This window comes from Geotrypetes seraphini, chromosome 2 (assembly GCF_902459505.1).
Source record: "Geotrypetes seraphini chromosome 2, aGeoSer1.1, whole genome shotgun sequence".
NCBI classification, from domain to species: domain Eukaryota; kingdom Metazoa; phylum Chordata; class Amphibia; order Gymnophiona; family Dermophiidae; genus Geotrypetes; species Geotrypetes seraphini.
In genome coordinates this window covers 426,542,215-426,564,358 of record NC_047085.1, presented here as the reverse complement: position 1 = coordinate 426,564,358, position 22,144 = coordinate 426,542,215, and the positions used below count along the sequence as shown (strand labels likewise).

The window sequence follows — 22,144 nt, the reverse complement described above, 5'->3', positions numbered from 1 at the left end:
AGATTAAAGGCAAGACATCTTAGAAATTTATGCCAGATAGTTTCACTAAACAATGCCCTTGAGCCAAGGTTCAGGGCTATGAAAAGGCAATGAATCCTTCCAGGTTCTATTAGAATGATCACAAGTCAACTTCTAGGAGTCTATACTAGCCAGACTCAGTCTCTAGACACAAGCCAAATTGTGGTTCAGGGGAGTCAGGTCTGTTACTATATAAATCCTACTGTACCAGACCAGCCTGTACCATCTGCTGGAGGCAAAGAAATGATGGTATACAACAAACAGACCAAATAAGTTGAAGAGAAGTGCAATTTATTAATACAAGAGCTCGATGTGGCCACATTTCACCTAGACAGTTGCATCACGGGCAAATACTGTTGGGGTTTCCTTGCAGATACAACTCCTATGAGTAACATGTCACAATACAACAGCACTCTCGCTCTCTATAGTTTCATAAAACTAGGAGGTTGTTCCACCAGAATGTCATTCCCCATATCTACCACCTTTTTTTATAAAGAAGTATTTCCTTGGATTACGTTTGAGTCTATCCTCCCTTCAACTTCATCTTATGCCCTCTCATTTCAGAACTTCCTTTCAGTAGAAAGACACCCAGCTCCTGAACATTTATTCCACTAAGATTTTTAAATGTCTCGCGCTGGCCTTGACTCCCTTCAGACATCACATCATGGTCCCATGACCAGGAAGTGACTTCAAAAGGGAGCCGAGGCTAGCGCAAGCAGCAGGTGGAAGATGTTGCTTGCACCAGTGAACATTTAAAGAGGTATGTGGGAAGAGGGAGAGGGCTCTCATTTGGCAAGTGGGCCTCAAGCGGAGGAGATGAGCAGGGGGGGGGGGGCACATGGCATGATGCTAAATGCCAACCTCTCCAGCTTTGCCACTGTATTGAGGTCTACGAGTGTCTTTATATGCTTTATAATGAAGACCACTGATCATTTTAGTAGCTACCCACTGGACTGACTCCCTCTTGGTTATGTATTTTTGGAGATGTGACCTCTAGAACTGCACACAGTACTCTAAATGGGGCCTCGCTAGAGATTTTTATAGGGGGTCTATCACTTCCTTTTTCCTGCTGGTCATTTCTCTCCCTAGGTGCCAAAAAGCCTTATGGTTTTGGACCGTGTACTTTCTACCTCTTTGGCTACCTTAAGATCATCAGAAATGATCACACCCAAGTTTCGTGCTTCTTTTCAGCACAGAAGTACTTTTCCTTCTATATGGTATGGCTCCCTTGGGTTTCTATAACCCAAGTGCATGACCATGCATTTTTTTAACATTAAACTTTAGTTCCCAATTTCTGGACCATTCTTTTAGTTTAGCTAGATCTCTCCTCATGCTGTCCACACCATCACGGATTTTAGTCTATTACAGAGTTTTGTATCATCAGCACAGGCAAATCTTACCAGACAGCCCTTCTGCAATATCACTTATAAAGAAGTTAACAAGAGCTGGGTCATGGACTGATTCCTGCAGTACACAACTGGTAACTTCCTTTCTCTGAGAACAAGTAGACATAATATTCTCACATGTGGGTAATGGCATCCATGGAACCTGATACGGACACTACCAAGTGCACTATCACTTTAAATCTTTAGGCAGTTCCCATATTGTGTATGTCCCACCCATCGCCTTGCAGGACCATCAGTTCACTAACAAAACTGAGAAGCAAACTAGGGGAGGTGGGCAGGCTGTGAGAATATATGTCTACTGTCCTCATAGAACACCTACTACAGATAAGTATCTTTGCTTTCTCTGAGGATAAGCAGACATAATATTCTCACATGTGGGACTCTCAAGTTGCCAGGATCATGACTCTGAAGAATAATATGTTTTCTGCTGGTTTTATGATTGTTGTGGACTAAAGCTTCTGCTTGAGGTGTTTAATCAGATTTAAACTATGATATCAAGATTACCTTATTTTCCCAAGTATTATATTGGATCCCCAAGGAAGGCACTTTGTTGCCAAACCACTGGCCTTGTTGGGTTTCCCTGTGTTTGTGTACGAATAAAAGTTGATGTTTGACTTCATCTCCAGAGAATTCATGGGAGCCAGTCAGAAAGCTGATCAGCGCCGAGCAGGAGCACCAAAGTGCGCTCCTGCTCGGTGCCACTCAGCGGCTGAAGAAACTTGATCTTGCAGCAGCCACCACTGACCGGGTTAGCAGTGGGGCAGTAGTGTGGAAAACTCATTCCTGCCCACTGCACCACTGGACCACCAGAGATTCCGGCGGCAGAGGAGGTAGAACAGGGCAGGGAGGGAAGGGGGCTTTGAGCAGTGCCTGACAGGGAGAGGGCTGGGTGCAGTCAGAGCCTGACAGGGGAGGGGGCACTGTACAGGTGCATAAGTATATTTTTTTTTTCATAAAAACAGTTTTATATGCTGGCAAATACTGTAATTGTTTAACAAGCCTAATTGACACTGATAATTGGCAATTAGCACCTCATAATCAGCACCAATTAAGTTACATGTATAACTTGGTTGGCATGTTCTGTAAAGTGCTCTGTGCCAGTTCTAGTGTGCTAATCTGAAAAGGGGGCATGGCCAGGAGAGGATCATGGGCAGATCATGGCCATTCCTAAAATTAATATGCACTGTTACAAAATATGCCTGATGCACACTCAGGTCAGGCCTAGCATTTAGGCCTGGTTTTCCTTGGCCTAAATGGTGTGCCTAAAAGTTATGTGACACACTGGCACTTAGTGTGATTCTATTAGGTGTATCTACCTTTTATAGACTTGTGCTAGCTGCTGTTCTGGTCAGCATCAATTTTTGGGTGCCATATATTGAATATGGCCCTAAGCTCCTAATTCTATAAACTTGCATGCTCAAATTTCTGCCTAGCATATTCATTTGTGTGGGCAAGTTATAGAATAAAGTCCATTGCATTTGCAACTTAATTCAATAAGGCCCATATTCTGTAAATGGTGCCTTAAGTTAAGACACTGGTAGGTGCCCTACCGGTACCTAACTTAAGAACAAAATGCCATTTAAAAAAATGATCTGAAGAAGAAGAGTTACCTTCAAAAGCTCATAAGAAAATGCATTGTTTTGTTTTATTTCTATATATTATGTAGTATTCTATAACAGCAGTTACATGCACAACTGCCATTATAGAATTCATGCTTAACGAGTATAAGCCTGGTGTTTAAATTGTGGCAGCCTTTTGAGAGTTTACCCCTAAACCTCTCTCTACATATAAAAGTCATAATAGCTCAGAAAGTTATTGTGCTAAGCTCTGTGTTAAGTATTCTGCACTTTATCATATCTTCTCTCAAAAACAAAGATAAAACACATCCAACTACACTGCTGCTTCTGGGAGGTGTACACCAAAGAGCTATAGATGGGAAAAGCAGAAGCACTAGGGTTGCCATCTCATAAAAGTACATTCCTGATAATCTTCCATATTTTTAATGACAACTTTTTTGATGAACTTTTTTTTTTTTTTTGCCATCATATGTACAGCTGGGTTTACTGTGCTGAAATTTATCACTTTATGCATTGAGAGAAAATTTCCCAACTCTTGAGGGTACAGTCTCACACAATCCGAGTCCACAGCAACATGGACAAGCTCCATTACTCTTGACATTTTTACTGACATAAAATTATTTTAACAGATGCATTTCTTTATTTACTCAGAGTTAACTCCTGGGTGAAATCTTCGCAAAATATTTTAAAATTCCATGTGCTATATTTATGAAAAAATTTTTTTTAGTGTGCCCACTCTCTTTAAGAGGTAATTAATTTAAACTACAAAATAGAGAAGCTGTTACTCAAATTTAAAATTCTTTGGTGCAGATTTTCCACAGGAGTAGAGTAATGTGCATGCCATAGCTATGGTTTCTGGTTTTCCATGATTTTATTTTTCTAATCTTAGAGTCCAAGGGGTGCTCTGAGTCCTAGGCAGTGCTGACTCTACAGTTGTCAATACCTACAGCAATATAGCAGTATTCATACTTATAGCTAAAAATGTCAGCTGTTGAAAAAAGTCAGTGCAACGTGCAACTCATTTTGGGCTCCACAAATTGCAAACAAAATTTCCTGGAATCAAAAATATTAACCATGAGGCAGCAGATCACTTTCCCTCCAAATTAATGCACACTGTCCCTCTCCCTCAGCTGAACTTCTCCTCCTTCAGTATCCCCTGCTTCAACATTTTCTCAGCTCATCGCCCTCCAACCCACATCCCCATACCTCCTAGGAACTACCTCAGTTCATTGTCCCTTCAAGCATTTCTTTACTTCACATCTCCCCCAGCTGATTCTGTACAAATTCTTCTTTGCACAGAACTTTCCAGGAGAAAGAGTTGGCACCTTTGAGCAGCACCCTCTCTTGCCCCTGCAGATGCTCTAATTCTTCTACCAGCACTAGTTTTGAAAACTCCGGTGCGGCACAAGTGTCTCACATACGAAATAGGGTAGAGGCAAAGGCCAACCCTTGTACCTCCCTCCTAGTAGAAATAAAGGTTGTGGTCGGTGCTTCTAAAGTTGCTTCTGTTGATCACACAGCAGAACTCAGGATGAATCACAGAGAAGACTTCTTTCTAGCCCTTGGGGCTAATGAAGATTCCCAGGCTGTCCAGATTGCTGTATACAGTTAGATTTATATAAGAGTTGATTAAAGAATAAAATAGAAAAACTTGTGTCTAAATTAAAACAGGTGATATGTTAGTATGAAAGGAGTATGTACAAAACATTTTGAGGAAAATCAAGGTAAATAATAAATGGTTTACAAAGAGAAGCACAGTCTATTTTTTTTTGTACTGTTAGTTAAAACTATCTCCCATACCATCACCATATGAGTCTAAAAATAAAGCAATGAGCCCACATTTGCCTTTCAGCAGAAATATAATTCCTTTAGACACATAGTAGGGACCAATAAAAAGCTGAACATTTGTGAAGTCTGAATTGTCTGTAAGCAAGTTGGTGATGGCCAAAAGGACATAAGGATATCGCTGAAGCCACACTGTTGGAACTAGTTTATTGACATGAGCCGACACCGCTGTGTTTCAGCATGTGCTTGATTCAGAGGTCCTTAACTCACTATGCCCAGAACTCTATGATCTGTATAATCTGTCAGCACATTGCTCATTGCTCAGAGAGGTATAGATCCCAAGAATAGATAGAGCATTCATTTAACTTACCATGATTAAATAATAAACTTCACATAAACCCTTCCAAAAATCACAACTAGCAATAATCTGTCAAGAGATTGTGATGGCCATTATGAACAAGCAGCCATGATGGGCAGGAGCGAGTAGGCATCACCCCTACCTGTAGGACCCTGCTAGACCACCATAAATTTAAAAAGTAGGATTTTAGAACATTCAGGAAGAAGGGAGAAGGTTGGTCTGGGATGTATTGCCTTCAGTAAAATAGACTATAAATAGGCACTTACTTTCCCTTCAAACTTATGTGGCCTTTTATAAAATTGTCCTTTATCTTTATTGGAAACTTCTATACTGCTGCTAATGACAAGGGAGCCTTTCTGGTTTAAAGTGGTATAATCTATCTGATGCAGAAAATAGAAGGAGATGATACACTGCTATAAAGGGACAAAACTAACCTCGCTAGGGCCTTAACGCACGGAATAGCGCGCGTTAAATTGCTGCATGCAATAGGGCCTTAATGCGCGGAATAGCGCGCGCTAAATTGCTGCACGCGCTAGCCGTACCGCCTCCTTTTGAGAAGGCTGTAGATTTCCAGCTAGCGCGCGCTGATCCGGTGCGTGCAATAAAACCGCTAGCGCGGCTTTGTAAAAGGAGACCATAATGTCAGATCATGATACAAAACAGGGAGGGAGTGGCAAATAGTTTTCCAAGATAGGTCCATTGCATCAACGGCCTTATAATTTGTCTGTATTGTAACACCATTACAGAAGCTCATGTAAACCTCTCTGAAATGACTCCCAATTATTATTAGCCATTATTAGGCTCTAATAAACAATAATCAACTCTACTCAGGAACAAAAGACATTTGATGTTAAAATAAACATTTTAAAACAAATCCATAAGAATTTAATACAGCCAGTGAATTTGTTCATTCATTACTAGTCTTCCTATCACTGGAATACATTAGCCCTTCACACTATTCATTTACTTTATAACCTTTTTAGGTTTGTAAACAAATATTTATGTAATCCTATCTGCTATTTATTTGCGTCAGGCAGCAGCATTTTTAGCTCATTTTATATTCACCTGCTGAAAAGAGGATAACTCTTGAAACCTGGTCAAATTTTTCAATCTAGTCCCACAGAAAAAGATTTGAACATATCAGTGAACCTTTATTTTCATGTTGCCATATTATTAAAATTGTTGCATTTGTTCCTAAATTTATCATTGCAATTGTAATATCTACTAATATATTCTAGTAGTCTAACAAGAGTCAAAATGCCACCTTTGAAAGTATCTCGGCTCTTATTAAAATTATAGATTGGCTTCCTCTGCCAGATATCATTATAATAGGTAACAAAAGAAATATACTGTATACATCTGCCACAGCCTTAGTCAATGTCTTCCAACAGGACAAATGATTTTCTGCAAACTGTAAAGTAACACTTTTCCTATAGTTTTTAGGACTATTAGAATTTATTTCTTATTCCCTTGAGAAATTAATTTCCATTATTTAACTTCACCAGCAATTTTTATTTCACTTAAATCTAAGTGTCATTGTTTTCACTTAATTAACCTGACATATGCAAATTGAATTTATTCTACCTAATATCAGAAATTTTGCTAACCAAAAACTGTCACCATAACAAAGGGGCTTTTGTCTGTTATCTAAAAATTAATTAGTTTCATATGATCTGGAATCAAGGAAAAAAAAAAAAGCAGCACAATATCTAAAATTGTTTTATAGGAAAAGATCATTATCTTGGAAAATCCACTATCCAGGATAAGCTGAAATAATGCATTTTGATTGTTTATGCGTATTGAATGAATAGTAAACAAATTATTTTTTTTTTTTTTTTTTTTTACTAAAGTACATTAGGCAGTTACCCCCAGATTTTGTATACTATGGCCATAGCTGTGCATGCAAATCTGGACACATTACTGATTTGCACGCACAACTTAACCAATCCATGCTGATAATTGCTATTTAACAAGCAATTATTGGCACTGATTAGAATTTATGTTCAGAACTTTCTAAGTATATTTTATAAAGTTGTATGTATAAATTCTAGTGCAGAGATATCTAAAGGAAACATGGCCAGGAGAGAAGCGTGAACAGGTCATGGTCCATGGGCATTCCTAAAAGATGGGCACACTGTTATAGACTATGCCTGATCCATGTACTTAGGCCAGTTTTAACTGGCAAAAATGCAAGCACCTAAATGTTAGTTGCTCTAATCATGGTACCTGGCTTGTCAAGCCTCTGGGGCTTGTGCACATCTGAGAAGCTGAAAGCTATGCTGTCAGTAGTTTCACTACCAGTAGAGCCAGACAGGTTTCAGTGGAGATGTCAGACTAACAATGTACACCGATCTGGGCAGCAGCAGATGGGCAGTGTTGGAGAAGGAAGATCGCGTGTTTGATGTAACAACGACGCTAATATCGAATTTATACTGCACAGAAGACCTGGTAATCTACTTCTGTATTCTGCCATGAAAACTTAATGATGTTCATCAAGTTGCTAAGACTCAAATACGAGTCGATGGCACCTATTAAATGATAATTGAGCGGATGGGTGCTAGCATGATTCTATAAACCACGCCTAACTCCAGAGGCAGTTTATAGAATCGTGCTAAGTACTGACCTTTATAGGGCCTTAATATAAAATTAGTGCATGGCAGTTGCAACTGCCCAAGTGTGGTAACTGTTTTTGTTGTTGTTGGATTACTAGTTAATGAACTCAGATTCATACATTAACAGCATTTTGTGTTGAAGGGATAACTAAGTGAGGCGAAGAGAGCAAAGTGTAGGTAGTGTGGCACATACTGTGCAATAAAGGGTACTTATGCAATGGATCATTTGGTGCCTCCTCAATATAAGGTGCTGTGTACATTCACACTAATTGCAATGGAGTACCATGCACTAATGGACATTTTAATGTGGGAACCGCAACTGGACATGCTGGGCATGCCCCCAATAGTTGCTGTGTTATATTTGCACTTGCCACATGTTAGTTTTTAAATTAACAGATCTTTATGCCAAATATTAGTACTCAGTAGATATCTACATACACAATAGTACTAATGCATTGTGCTGAAACCTTCTCAACTAATAGAGCTCAATGTATACCACTATCCATATAGCGGCTACAGTTGTAAGAGAATTTTGTATGGACCTTCAGAATGTAACCAGGCATTTTGTATTCCAGGCTACTAAGGTCTCCATCGGTCCAATATTCTATTGAAACTTATCCATTTTATTTTTTATTCATGATTTTATAACTTTTCTAAATTTTCTTAAAACTTTTTATGTGAATGAAATAGCTACTTAGCTCATAGTAGATTTTTATCGAGGAGACATTCTGTATTATTATTACTACTAGTCTTATAGCCCATTATATTAATGGGTGCTAGAATATATGTGTGTGTGTCTGTCTGTCTATTTCTTTCTCTCTCTCTCTCTCTCCTTAGATGCTTTCTGTATTTCTGTCTTTCTTTCTTTCTGTCTTCTTTTTCCTTGGCTGTCCACCACCATCCCTTGCCTGCTCTCCCTGTCCATTCTCCCTTCCTTTTACTTCCCCTGTGTCTACCACCCCCCCTTCACTGCTCCCCTTATCCAGAAGCAGCCCTTCTCCCTTTGTTTTATCTCCCCCCCCTGCTAGAATATATGTCTGTCTGTCTTTCTTTCTGTCTCTCTCTCCCACTGTCTTTCTTTCTTTCTGTCTTTCTCCCTGCCCCTGTCTCTTTCTTCTTTTCTTTCTGTCTCCCTCCCTCCCACTATCTGCCTTTCTTTCTATCTGTCTCTCTCCCTGCCCCCTATGCAGCAGCATTTCTCTCCCCCCTCCACTTCCCTATGCAGTAGCCACATCAGAATTCCCTCCCCCTCCATTTCCCTGTGCAGTTGTGTCAGATCCGTGAGGAGGAATGAAGTGGCTTGGAATTGAGTGTGCTGAATCCTAGGAAAGGTGGCAGTCGGGGGAGTAAGTGTGCCAGATTGGGGGTGGAATGGGAGCAAGGCAGTTGGGGAGATATAGTAAAAAAAAGGATGTTTATGGGTGAGGGTAGAGTTTTGAAAGTGGGAGAAACAAATGAATTGGATGGGAGGAGGGAGATAGTTTTGGTGTCTGTCAGAGCAGTGGAAGGAAAGAGCAATTGAGTGAATGTCACAGCAGTCGAGCATGGGAAACAGTTTTGAAGTGTGTGTGTCACATGGAGCCAGGGCAGTAGAGAATCTGGGTCAGACTGAGAGAGAATGTCTGATCAGGAGTAGTGGTTGGAAAATAAGTGTGGATGGAGGGATTGGGAGAGTGTGAATCAGATGGAGAGAGGAAAGGAATTGGGTTAGTGGGAACATGAATTAGTGGGAGAAGCAGTAAGGAATGATTAGTGAGTTTGCTAAGACATTGGCGAGTAATAAATGTGTAGTGGGAGGAGGGGAGGAGTCTGGATGAGTGTGAAGGGAGGTATTTGGGTAGTGAATGAGCCTTGTCAATTTGAGGAGAAGGTGAGGTTGGTGTTTATGCTGCATCAGCCAAGTCCAGCAGGTAAAAACTACTGAACTCAATGAGTCGCACTGTGTTTTCCCTTGGAAGTTGTTCTGCGGGGGAGAAGGGGGAGGGAAGCACAGGCGGCAGTTTGTTTGTGATATATAATTTTTTCCCCTTTTATGCCGTTTGAAGTAAAAAGTCACAAGTCTTCCGCTGGCCTCACACTCCAAGAGCCCCCCTCTCTTCACACGCATTCAGAGACCGGTCTCTCCTCTTCCGCTTCTCCAACCCCCTCCCAGTCCAGTGCGTCTCTCCCCGTCTCCTCCCTGTGCGCACACGCTCGCTCTCAGGCCTCCCCACCCCACCATCCTAACGTCAAACTAATACCTGAGGCCGCCCACCACCACTTCCGCAGCTCGCTCGTGCTTCGATACCCCGTCCCCTCTGACGCGGCCCGCCTCGCCGGAAACAGGAAGTGGCGGAGGGGGGGAGGGCTGGATGCTGGATAATCGGGGGAAACAACGTTCAGAGGAGAGAGGCTGCGGGGCGGTCTCAAAGGCAAACGGAGAGAGAGGGAAGTAGCCCTCCCTCCCCCCCTTTGGTGGAGTTGTATGAGTGGGTTGGGCGCGGCGGGGGAGGCCCCGACTGCCCCAGCTGAGTTGCCATGTGTGACGTAGGTAGTAAGCGCGCATGCGCATTCTTCCCAGCACATCCCAACAGAAAAGGGATTAGGGAACACGTGGCGCGAGTGCGCATGCGCGCTTAGCATTTTATTATTATAGATTACTGTATTATTAGTACTACTGTATATATATATATATATATATATATATATATATATATGTATTCTGTATTATTAGTTCTCTTGTGTATGTGGATAGTTTTTAAATTAAGGCATGGTAACTGCAAAATCAAAGGCATTTTAGGCATTTTAAATATTTTTAAATTAACTAAAGCATTTCCTATTTAGATTTTCAATCTACCTTGCTTTATACAATTTTACTTAAGAACACAGCAAGTCTCAAGATCAAATGCTATAAACCTTCAATTCACTTTTTTTTTTTGTAGCCTTCCAAGTAGTAGACTGTTCGATGTCTTCCTTTCATTCCTTTTACATAGAAATATCAATCAGCAGACATTTTGCTCATGCTGCACATCTGGCTGAGAGATACTGAAACCTATCCCATGGGATTGATAAATGATTTGCCTGTTGGACTTTCCTGTTAATTGTTTTCATATGTATAATACAAGGTTATATCTACTACAAAGTAAAAATTACAACCAAGATAAAAACAAGGAAGGAAGGAAAATCAGTTGCTGAAATGTTGCTTTCCAATCTTTTTGGGACTACTCTGAAGTACAGATTTGACATGTAAAAAAACAAAACAAAACTCTGCAAGTAAGGTTTAACTCACAATAGTCAAGATCAAAATGACCTTGTTATATAATTTCCAAATATTCAATAAAATTCTCTCTATGGCCAAACTTTATTGTCCTTTTTCAGTGAAGAGCATTAACTTGTATTTGGTTCATTTATAAGGTTAAAAAAAACAAACAAACAAAAAAAGCAAGTATAAAAGTAATATAACACATGAAAATTTCATTTTTGTGTGTTAAAATGTTCTAAATGTTTTTTTTTTTTTAATTAGCAGGCAAGTTTTAAGCAAACCATAGAAGTTTTAAAAAATCTAGAAAAGAGCACCCCCCTCGCCCCCAAAAACCCAACTGAATCAATAGATTTTCTATATAAAAAATTTTGTTGTTACTCATCGGTGAATGGTTTATCTGATAGACACTTAAATGGAAATTCTGTAAATAATGTTTAAAAAGATATTATGTGGAAATCACGCTTAAGTGTCTATTACAGAATCATGCCTATCGGCGCCTAACTTAAAACATAGGCACCTGTAATGTAGGCCAGGGTTTTAGGGCCTACATTATAGGCACCTAAGTCCTTTAGAGAATCATGCCTAGTGGTGCCTAAATCCTCATCTACCCCTAAACACATCTACTTTGGAGTTAGGTGCTGCTAGGTGCCATGAGATAGGTGCCTATCTTTTGCAGAATCATGCCTAAGAAGATAGAAACCAATCACCCAATTAATTTTATTTTTATGAATTATGAGCATGCTAAAGCTCTCAATTGAATACAATGTACTAATTAATGGCCCCTTTTAACAAGCTGTGCTAGAGATTTTTAGGGCAAGCCAGTGCGGTAAATGCTCTAATGCTCTTAGAATTTCTATGCACATCAGAGCACTTACCTCATTAGCCTAAGCTAAAAACCTCTAGCGCAGCTTGATAAAATAGGGGGTAAGTTTGGTGCCTAACTTTAGGTGCCTCTTGTAGAATTTGCCTCTTAGGAATATTACATTACATTAAAAGAAATTTGTAGACTGTATAATACCAGCTAAAGTTTAAAGTGGTTAACAAAAGAAACACTGAACAACAATCAGGAATTATATTAAATCCATATCAAACTGCAGCACAAATTTCCTAAATAAATACGTTTTTAACAATTTTCAAAACACAGGAAAACTAGATTCTTGTCTTAAAGAGAGTGGGAGAGAATTCCATATACTGTATATTCTTGAATATAAAATGAGATTTTTGGGCCAAAAAATGGGAGTCTTGGCATAGAACTTAACGGTATTGCGGTATATAAACTGTTATTATTATTATTATTATATTCGGGTCAGCAACCACCTGCAACCCCTCCCCCCCCCATTTCTGGACCTGTTGCATGCCTCTACCGAGAACTCACAGCAGTCATTCAGATAGTGGCTCTGCATGGGGCAGGAGCATAGGAAGATCGCTCCTGTACATAAGAACATAAGAAGTTGCCTCCGCTGGGTCAGACCAGAGGCCCATCGTGCCCAGCAGTCCGCACCCGCGGCGGCCCATTAGGTCCATGACCTGTCAGTGGTCCCTGAACTCATCCTATAACCTATACCAGTTCACCAGGGATTTTAAAGGTACCATATTTACTATTTGGGGAAATGGGAGGGAGGTGAGAACTGTTAGCCAGCATAGAAGGTGGGAGGGATCGCTCATGTCCCAGCCCACCGCTGGACCACCAGGTTTTACGACAGGCATGGTGGAGGCCTGCAAGATATCAGGAGGGAGGGGAGACAGGGTGCAGAGTCTGGCAGGGAAGGAAGGGGGAGAGGGCCAGAGGGACCAGAAGGGGGATAGGGAGAGATAGACTTTGGGAATGGAGGGGGCAGTAGAGGGAGAGATGACCTTGGGGAAGGACAGAGGGGAGGAAAGGGAGAGAAGTGGAAAGGGAAAGATGGTGGAGGGGGAAAATGGAGAGAAAGATGGACTTGGTTTAGGAGGATATTGAAGAGAGCGAGAGAGATGTACTTGGAGGTGGAAAATGGAGAGAGCGAAAGAGATGGATTTGGTGGAGGTGGAAAATGGAGAGAGTGAGAGAGATGTTCTTGGTGGAGGGGGAAAATGGAGTGAGCGAGAGAGATGGACTTGGTGAAGGGGGAAAATGGAAAGAGAGAGAGATGGACTTGGTGAAGGGGGAAAATGGAAAGAGAGAGAGATGGACTTGGTGGAGGGGGAAAATGGAGAGAGAGAGAGATGGGATTTGGTGGCATGGGAAAATGAGGAGAGAGAGATGGACGGTGATGTGGGAAAATGAGGAGAGAGATGGATGGTGGTGTGGGAAAATGAGGAGAGAGAGAGATGGACGGTGGTGTGGGAAAATGAGGCGAGAGAGAGAGATGGACTTAGTGGAGGGCAAAATGGGGAAAGAGAGAGAAATGGTCTTGGTGGAGGGGAAAATGGGAAAAGAGAGAGATGGACTTGGTGGAGGGGGGAAAATTGGGAATGAGAAAGAGTGATATAGACTTAGTGGAGGGGGAAAATGGGGGAGAGAGAGAGATGGACTTGGTGGAAGGGGAATATGGGGAGAGAGAGAGATGGGAATATGAGGCTGGGGAAGGGGCAAGATGGGAAATGGGAGAGCTGGGTGGGGGGTGAAAAAAAGAGATAAAGTTGATCAGTAGGTGAAAAGCAGAAAGGAGTAGGGTGAAATTTGAATTTGCAGGGGCAAAAAAATAAACACAAAAAAGGAAGGAAAGAGCTAAAAAGGTTCAATCCGTATGTTAGAGATAGATACTATATATTGAGGGTACAAGGCAGGAGGAGAGAGGAGAACTGAAAAAGAGACAACAGCCACCAGAAACAGAAGAAAGACAGGAAAGCTGACAAGTAACTAGAACCAGCATAACAGAGCATGAAACCATCCAGAAAACAAAGGTAGAATAAAGTGCTTTATTTGGAATGTATTAATTGAAATATTTTTAGCTTTAGGAAATATTAATTGCAGATGTCTTTGTACTGTATTCAGTACAAAATATGGAGCCCCTTTTTTAGGTTTTATATTTCACAATGTGCCTGGTAGTGGAAAGCTTTGTGTTGCTATTGCTCAGGTAACATGAAAATCAGGATTTATTTTTTATTTTTTGTATGGTGACTTCCATGGAAATGTTCTAGTTCTGATCTGCACGTTGTGGAGAGGTAGAATATCAGCTCCCCAATAACTAATTTTATCATGGTGTGTTAAACTGAGCTTTTCTTTTCCTTTCTTTCTGATGTTGCTCCTTGCTGTTTGAGCATTATATATCTCCTTTGTATTTTTGCTGAAAAGGAGGTTAAAGTATGTGTGGCAAGAGACATGGTTCTTTGAGTTTGTCTGGCAGGATCTATTGTTTTGCTTTAAACATGTGAGGCTCTGCTGTCATTTACTGTGTTACTGAAGCTACTACCTGCTAAGAAGCTGCTGCCATAGGCAGCTGGCCACTCTTGCCTAATTGTTGGGGCAGCCCTTGCCCCACCTCCTTGTTGGATGCTCGGTGTGGGGGGGGGGGGAGGGGGATACCAGCTCATCCCTCGTCTCAGGCAGCAGATTGCCTTGAGCTGCCCCTGAGTTAAGGGAAATCTTGCCACACCAATCTACTGCATTTCTTTGAAGGGGTAAATGAACATATGGATAAAAGTGAGCTGGTTGTTATTGTGTATTTGGATTTTCAAAAGGTATTTGACAAAGTACCTAATGAAAGACTTCTGAGGAAATTAGAAAGTCATGGGATAGGAGGTAATGCCTTATTAGAGATTAAGAACTGGTTGAAAGACAGAAAACAAAGAGTAGATTTAAAAGGTCAATATTCTCAATGGAGTAAAGTAAATAGTGGGGTTCCCCAGGGGTCTGTGCTGGGACCTAGAGATAGGAATAACTAGTGAGATAATTAAATTTGCTGATGACACAAAGTTGTTAAATCAGAAGAGGATTGTGAAAAATTGCAAGTGGACCTTGTGAAACTGGGAGACTAGGCATCAAAATGGCAGATGATGTTTAATGTGAGAAGTGCAAAGTGATGCTTAATGTGAGAAGTGCAAAGTGATGCATGTTGGAAAGAGGAACCCAAACTATAGCTACGTAATACAGGGTTCCACATTAGGAGTCACTGCCCAGGATAAGGATCTAAGTGTCATCACTGAGAATATGTTGAAATCCTCTGCTCAATGTGCGGCAGCAGCTGCTAAGAAAGGAAATAGAATGTTAGGAATTATCAGGAAAGGAATGGAAAACAAAGATGAAAATGTTATAATGCCCTTGTATCGCTCTATGTTACAGCTGCAACTCAGATACTGGTTTGTTTTAAATCTACTATTTAGTAGCTTTTCTAGCTACAGCATATTTTCCTGTGGTATCTGAAAAATTTAACACACTTTAGTAATTAAACTTTAGAATTTATCGCTGGATAATGTGATAAAAGCAGTTAGTTTAGCAGGGTTTAAGAAAGGGTTTGAGTAATTTCCTAAAAGTCCATAAGCCATTAATAAGATGGACTTGGGAAATACACTGCTTATTCCTAGGATAAGAAGCATAACATCTGTTCTACTTCTTGGGATCTTGACAGATGCTTGTTGCCTAGATTGGCCACTGTTGAAAACAGGATACTGGATTTTATGGAAAGGGGTTGGGACTTACATACTGCCTTTTTGTAGTTATACAACCACACTCAAAGCAGTTTACATATAGGTACTTCAAGTATATTCCCTATCTGTCCTGGTGGACTCTATCTATCTAATATACCTTCAGTATGGCAACTCTTATGTTCTAAATACAGTCCAATATCACAGCTCTGGATACTTTAAATAGTCAATAAAGAGATAAAAAATGTATAAATAATTAAATAATAATTAATCTTCTTATTGCTGTGTAAAGTGCTCAGACCCTAAAACCAATTTTGTTCAGTGTAATCACTTAACTAAGGTTGCAAGAGGGACCATCATCGCAATCTTTATAGTCCCTTCCTCTCTTGGTTACCATTAATCAATCACTAGTAACAACATAGAATGGTAACTTATCTGAAATAGTTGATGGGAGGCCCCTTATTGGATGACTCGGCAACCATAGATTAAACCAATGAAAGTGCTGGTGCTTTAAAAGTGCTCATGCATAAAATCAACCAGGTATCGTAGTGAGAAACCAAGCAATAAGAAGATAAATTATTATTTATACATTTTATCTCTTTATTGAGTATTTAAAGTATCCAGAGCTATGATATTGGACTGTATTTAGACATATCATCACAGAATAACATTCGTTATATCAATAGTAGTTGGGTATACAAACTCTTATGTTCTTACATAACATTAGCATTCATACCCTGCCACATCCACTTCCATCTATAAATCTAGCACTCCAAATATAACAAACACATTATAATTGTGGCATAAAATTTGGCCACAGTTTTATTTCCATCAATCCTTTAACATAGACAACAAATCAGAATTAATTTCAGTATAAGCCCCAAATTCTAATACAGCTGTCCCAACCCCCAATTAGCTATTCATTGATGAAAATAGCATGACCCACGGTATCATTAGGTCACTCATGGTGGTGATGCCCATGAGCGACCGTTTTCTCATCCCCAGCTTAACTTGTATATGAACTCAAACCAAAGCTGCATAAATGCCCAACAACCTCCCAAATATGGCACCACTGCCAAACTCACTGCGATGACCCACACATCATCCCCCCTGACTTCCCACATACCTACTCATCACCCCCCACCCCTGACTCTTCACATACCCCACCAGTGTGTAAAAAAACCACCCTATCCCCACAGATAGCAAACAAACAACAACAGGGGCTTCCTCACACAACCATCCTCACTCCCTACACATCACCTGAATGCCTATTCAGTCTGCCAAATTCCCTCTCGCTCAGCCAGTCACCAACCATGCATTCCTCACCCAATCATCTCACCCTTCCTTACCTTTATTCACTAACAACCACTCCTCCTCCAATCTATCCCCTCCTTACATTACCCTCAACCCCTAGCCCTATCCTCTTCTTCCCTTCCCCTCCCCCACTATTCACCCCTTTCTCTATGGTGCCAGGGTTTCAGTCAATCTTATGCACCCACCAGTCTAGACTGCTGGGTCTCTCGTATATAACTAATGCAGCAATTATGGAGCGAGTAGCCAACATTTTCTTATATAGGAGCCATGTTAATATTGGCAATAGCTCTTGGAACTCTGGTTGGTATTAGCATGAAGGCACTTAGCACCTCTCAGTTAGGAGGTGGTGAGTGGCTCCATGTTAACAGCATGCTAATTGATTAGTCTACAGTCAGTGCAGTGCATTAACTACACTAAACTTTTCATTCCCTTTCTCTACCCATGTCCTGCCTAGTTATACCCTTTTATACAAAATGCCATGTATATGCAACTCAGCACATAGTAATCACAAAACTGAGTTAACTTGTCTTGTGTTAGCTGTCACCATTTACTAAACTGCCTGTTAACAGCCTAAGGCACTGTAGTAAAACGGCTCCTATATGTGAACTTAGGGCTAGATCAGGGGTGGGTAACTCCGGTCCTCGAGGGCTGGAATCCAATCGGATTTTCAGGATTTCCCCAATAAATATGCATGAGATCTATTTGCATGCACTGCTTTCAATGCATATTCATTGGGGAAATCCTGAAAACCTAACTGGATTCCAGCCCTCAAGGACCGGAGTTGTCCACCCTTAGGCTAGATTCACTAAGCTCACCTTTGTTGGCCATTCCGTGGCCGAGTCTTGCCGGGCGACCAATTCACTAAACAGTCCTCATGCAAATTATTTGATCGGAGGCACGCCCCACAAAGAGTGATCCAGACACAAGCACAGACTGCACAAGCGAGGACAAAACAAAAGGGGAGGGGTGTGTGGCTGCAGTTTTGAGTGGACATTAATGGAACTGATTACAGAACACGCTGCAGCCAGATGGAACAGAACATGCTTTAGCCAGATATGACAGAACATGCTTTTAACCCACGGGTTAAAACCGTGGTGTTAAAACCAAGGGCTTGCACTATAGGGACAGGGAGGCAGAGAGCATGAGTCGGCAGGGACAGGATGGCAGAGAGCAGGAGAGTCGGCAGGGACAGGGAAGCAGAGAGCAGAACATTCGACAAGGATATGAGCGACTGGCCCTCAGCAGTCGCTTCTTTTTGGATCGGCCAGCCCAATCGGTGTTCCTTCTTCTGTTTAGTGAATCGCTGCCTTCCTACTTTGCATGCCATTTCCCCTCATTTGCATGGGCGGATCAGATCGGTAGGAGGTTAGTGAATCGGGTCGGGGTCGGAGAAGGCTCACAAAGCTTAGTGAATCTAGCCCTTAGTCATCTCAGAGAGAGAAGGAGATAATGGTTACTGCGGATGGGCAGACTAGATGGGCCATTTGGCCTTTATCTGCCATCATGTTTCTATGTTTCTAGCCCTTTTAAACAAAATGAGTTTTGCACAGATAAAACATGAGAATAGCTTTTGTAAATCAGATGCATTTAGCAATATGAATTATCAGAAAAAGAAAACATAAAAGATAATTGCAGAGTATCCACGGTAAGGAAAATACCATTTAATAGCACTCTCTTTTCCTTACCACTGACTTACCAAGCTACTAATGTCCTTGAGCTAGAAAGCTGACAAGTTTTATTTTCTGGATTTATAATCCTTGGGTGCAGCAGGAGTTGAGCATCAACTGTCACTACAGGTCTTGCTCTGCATGTAAAAATAAAATAGATGTCTGAGACTCACAGCAGACATTTTTCAAATGAGCTAAATAACTTGCACATCTTTTAACATATGATACATTCAGGTAGAACAGTAACCATAAAATAAAGGTGAGTGCATACAGATAAAATAAAAAATCTTGAATCACAAACATGGTTGTATATGTCAATATTCTAACCATACATGTATGCAATCAGCATATAATTGTTAAAAAAAAAAAAGAAACAGAAAAATTGTGGGCAAACAATTTTAAAACAGAATTGATACAAGGAATTAGAAATTTTTAGATCTAAATCATTATTATCTGCCACAAAGGCACCATTTTCATACTTTGTACTACACAGAACAATATGGGCTCCCTCAAAATAGTTAGAATCTCATCAGAAGCCTTTAACAAATGCTGGTCCTGTAATACTGAAACAGGTACTCTATTCCATATGTTATTTCTTTGCAAAGTTCTAATTCTGTCTACAAATATGGGAACATATGTGTGCCCTCCTAAACCTTATGGCTCCAATTACCTACGAAGTTGTAATTTGGAAATTGATAGCTCTCCTGGGGGGGGTTAACCAAAGAGGAGGCCAAATTAATGGATATTCTAATAGTGGTGGCTATTAAGAAAATAATAAATAATACCAACTTATCATGATGATGGGGTAAAATATTTGCAAATACAGTGGTACCTTGGATTACGAGCATAATCCGTTCCAGGAACATGCTCGTAATCCAAAATGCTCATATATCAAAGCAAGTTTCCCCATAGGAAGTAAGGGAAACTTGCTTTGATATGTTTCCACCCCCCCACCTTCCCCCCCCCGAGGCCAGCAGCGCTGCTCCTCCCCCCCCCGAGAACCGGCATTGCTCCCCCCGAAGCCCCCCCCGTGAACTGACACCCTCCCCCCCCCCCGCGATCCGGCACCCCCCCGCCACGAACTGAGGTCCCCCCAACCCACCCGAACTCTCTTCTTACTTTTCTGTAGCCTCCGCAGCGGCATCGGCACCAGCATGTCCTGTACGTGGTGCCGGTGCCTGAAGATCTGCTTCCTGTGCTGGGCTTTGAGAGTTTACGTTCGACGTGAACTCTCAGGCCTTGCACAGGAAGCAGATCTTCAGGCACCGGCACCACGTACAGGACATGCTGGTGCCGATGCCGCTGCGGAGGCTACAGAAAAGTAAGAAGAGAGTTCGGGTGGGTTGGGGGGACCTCAGGTCGCGGCGGGGGGGTGCCCGATGGCGGCGGGGGGGGGTGCCGGATCGCGGGGGGGAGGGTGCCGGTTCGCAAGGGGGGTGCTCGCAAATCGAAGCGCGCTCGGTTTCCGAGGCGCCGATTTTGCGAATGTTTTGCTCGTCTTGCAAAACACTCGCAAACCGGTGCACTCGTAAACCGAGGTACCACTGTATGAGATTGTGGCAATAGTGAAAAAAGGTAGACTCCGTATCATAATGTTTGGGCTGGGGGCAACTCTATAAAAGCTTGTTTAGATGAAGGTGCCCAAATACAGCACAGGAAGTACCTATTCTATAACAGTATCTAGACATCCAGATTCCATTATAGAAATCTAGTGTCAACTTGCCTTGGAGTACCTAAATGTAGGTGCACACACTTACTCCAGGTAAATGATAGGCATAAATGGGTATGCCTAAGAGCAGCACACAGTGTATAAAACTAAGTATTTTTAAATTGTGAATGTAAGTGGGGGATACACCCATGTCCTGCCTATGCTCTGCTCATGTGTACACTCCCATATGGCTACACTTATGCTCACCCTTCTAGAATAGCGCTGATAAAGGACCACATCATTGATCACCTTGACAGACACAATCTGATGAGGACCAGCCAGCATGGCTTCAGCAAAGGAAGATCTTGCTTGACAAACTTACTGCACTTCTTCGAGGGAGTAAACAGGCAGATAGACAAGGGTGACCCGGTCGACATTTTATATCTAGATTTTCAGAAGGTGTTCAACAAGGTCCCACATGAACGTCTACTTCAAAAAATTTCGAGCCATGGAATTGAGGGTGATATACTCACGTGGATTAAAAACTGGTTGGTGGGTAGGAAACAGAGAGTGGGAGTAAATGGACAATATTTGGACTAGAAAAGAATCATGAGTAGAGTGCCACAGGGTTCGGTGCTTGGACCCATGCTTTTCAACATATTTATAAACGACCTGGAAATTGGTACGACAAGTGAAGTGATTAAATTTGCGGATGATACAAAGTTATTCAGAGTAGTGAGGACACAGGGAAGACCTATAATGAGACAAACACACTCGAGGAATGGACTGCGAAATGGCAAATGAGGTTCAACATGGATAAGTGCAAGGTGATGCATCATGGTAACAAAAATCATATGCATGAATAGAGGATGTTTGGTGCTGTACTCGGAGGAAGCCCCAAGGAAATAGACTTAGGAGTGGTTGTAGACAAGTCAACGAAGCTGTCTGCGCAATGTGCAGCAGCGGCGAAAAGGATGAACAGAATGCTAAGCAGGGGATCACAAACAGAATGCTAAGCAGGGGATCACAAACAGATCTGAGAAGGTTATCATGCTGCTGTACCAGGCCATGGTGTGCCCCCACCTGGAATACTGCGTCCAACACTGGTCGCCGTACATGAAGAAGGACATAATATTACTCAAAAGGGTCCAGAGAAGAGCGACAAAAATAGTTATGGGGCTGGAGGAGTTGCCGTAAAATGAGAGGCTAGAGAAACTAGGCCTCTTCTCCCTTGAAAAGAGGAGACTGAGAGGGGACATGATCGAAACATTCATGATATTGAAGGGAATTGACTTAGTAGAGAAAGAGAGATTGTTCACCCTCTCCAAGGTGAAGAGAACGAGAGGGCACTCTCTAAAGTTAAAATGGGATAGATTCCATACAAATGTAAGGAAGTTCTTCTTCGCCCAGAGTGGTAGAAATCTGGAACACTCTTCCAGAGGCTGTTATAGGGGAAAGCACCATCCAGGGATTCAAGAAAGGGTTAGATAAATTCCTGCTGAAACAGAACGTATGCAAGTAAGGCTATAATCTAATGGCGGACTGCTGGGCACGATGGACCACTGGTTTGACCCAGCAGCAGCAATCCTTATGTTCTTATCCTCACCGTTCAACTGGTAAAGAAGGATATTGCATCCAAGGAGAGTCAGAGCAGCCAAGTAAAACATAATCTTACAAAGGCTCAGCAGGATGCAGTGAAGTCACTTACTTCAGATCAGACAATAGTGATCCGACCCACAGATAAGAGCGGAGGGTTAGTTATAATAGACGTCCAACAATATGTGAATGAGGCTCATATTGCCTTAAGTAAAAACTACTTCCAATTTGATGATAGGTATTACATCCAAATTAAAGGCACTGCCATGGGTGTGAAGATGGCACCTACGGTCGCTTGCTTATACATAGTGGAGTTTGAAGAGACTTTCCTATATCCATCTGAATATCATTCTAAGATG

At 41.6% G+C, this 22,144-nt stretch overlaps 1 protein-coding gene across 3 annotated transcripts in view; it reads right to left on the bottom strand.

The window, feature by feature from the left end:
- The window catches only part of ITGA8 (integrin subunit alpha 8), a 473,328-nt gene that overhangs the window by 176,960 nt on the left and 274,224 nt on the right, over positions 1-22,144 (bottom strand). For all 3 annotated transcript variants that reach the window (XM_033931203.1, XM_033931201.1, XM_033931202.1), the window contains one exon: positions 18,571-18,678. In XM_033931203.1, coding sequence (XP_033787094.1) covers positions 18,571-18,678 — 108 coding nt within the window. The remainder of the gene's footprint in view (positions 1-18,570; positions 18,679-22,144) is intronic.